Source organism: Sphaeroforma arctica, assembly GCF_001186125.1.
Source record: "Sphaeroforma arctica JP610 unplaced genomic scaffold supercont1.111, whole genome shotgun sequence".
Lineage (NCBI taxonomy): Eukaryota > Ichthyosporea > Ichthyophonida > Sphaeroforma > Sphaeroforma arctica.
Window position 1 is genome coordinate 1 of NW_014040447.1, and position 1,854 is coordinate 1,854.

Here is a 1,854-nt window from a genome sequence, read left to right on the forward strand (position 1 = left end):
TATATATATATATATATATATATATATATATATATATATATATATATATATATATATATATATATATATATATATATATATATATATATATATATATATATATATATATATATATATATATATATATATATATATATATATATATATATATATATATATATATATATATATATATATATATATATATATATATATATATATATATATATATATAATGTACATTTATAATACGACAATGACTTACCACAGCGGCACAGTGAACCACCGCATCGGCACCAAAAAAAGGCTTCATCGAATGATCCCTCTTTGAATAGATCTCCTGTACACAGATCAGGTGCGAATAGTTCGAAACGGATGTGAGAAATTCGTTCTTGTGGTTTTCTTGCTTAAAAATACGTGCATTATATGTCATCTGTAACTCTAGGCAACGCGAACGCAATATAATAATCGATGATTCAAGACAACCCTAGATGGGATTCAATAGTATAAATGAGTACAGCTCCAACGTTAGCCACCCACCCTTTTATCTACGCATTGCAATGTGAAACTAACACCATACGCTTAAGTCATCCCATATGGATCACTTTTGACCTGGTAGTTATGTAAAGGACATATCATTGATGCATCCCATCACCCTATCGTCTCATATATATATATATATATATATATATATATGAGTGTGTGTGTGTGTGTGTGTGTGTGTTGTGTGTGTGTGTGTGCGTATATATATGTGTGTGTGTGTATGTTTGTGTTGTATAATATACATATATATATATATATGTGTGTGTATATATATATATATATATATATAAGCATCCTGTCTGCAAAGAATGTCAATCGTTCCTGCCTGCCACACAAGGGCAACTCCTAGTCATGGGTTTTCTCATGTCATGCTGTGTAGCTCTAAGCATTGTAGGTACATGATGGACACTCCTATACTTGTAATAATATCACAGAGATACATACTTACCCAAACCATATAACCCACCTGAAAAGAAAGTTAATCGATCCTCACTGCCCCCTTCAGCCATCTTCTTGAGGTGGGCTGTTTTCGCATCATCCTCTGTATTTCTAACCACTGCACGTACATGGTAGCCTGCATCTAGCATCTTCTTCACGACCCAACTACCTATAAAACCCGAGGCACCTGTGATAGCAACGATGCTCTTGCCATCGTTAGGTTGCACGCATACCATAGTATCTATATATAATATTACGAGAAGAGGAAATGTGCCGTTAAGTTTTATAAAGGTATATAGATTTATAGTAATGTGAAACGTGTAGAAAACTGAAAATAGAAATGTGTTCAGCAACACAAGTTTATTGTGAATTTCTCGAACATTTTTGTTTACTCTGCTAGTCTTTTTTTCATGGCCCTCTGGCCTCTGGCGGTCTGACAGTGGCCTCTGTATCAAGCCGTCATTCATGAAGCCTCCCTACCTCAGGAGGCTCAGGGTCTCTGACTCTCATGTACCCAGTCCTTACTCCCCTGCTGCAGGCCTGTAAATAAGACATAGTATAACTGTATTAGGCTGTAAATAACTTGCCCTTTACTACTTTCATACCACCTGTCTACATACCACTGTGGGGCTGTGGGCCCGTGGGCCGTTGGGCCGTGGGGCCGTGGGCATATTTTTATATCGGGATCATGCATCATGATGATAAAGAATTAAAGACTGATCATCCAGAGCTCAGGTCCAATGAGAGCGCAGAGACCAGAGGGCCTTGTGATTTCTACGTAGTTTTATGATGACGTCATTTATTAATTGATATCGTTTTCGGAGCGGTCGGAGTTAATTCCCCAGGGCCAGAGAGTCTCCTCATTACGTTTCTCGTTTCATGTTTTTTTTTAGA

At 36.3% G+C, this 1,854-nt stretch overlaps 1 protein-coding gene across 1 annotated transcript; it reads right to left on the bottom strand.

Moving 5' to 3' along the window:
- Positions 1-970: 970 nt before the first annotated feature.
- On the bottom strand, positions 971-1,196 carry SARC_02462 (hypothetical protein; the record flags this gene model as incomplete). Its single annotated transcript, XM_014303768.1, has 1 exon — positions 971-1,196. A coding segment is annotated over one exon (226 nt), but the record flags the coding sequence as incomplete, so codon positions are not given.
- Between the last annotated feature and the right edge of the window lie 658 nt (positions 1,197-1,854).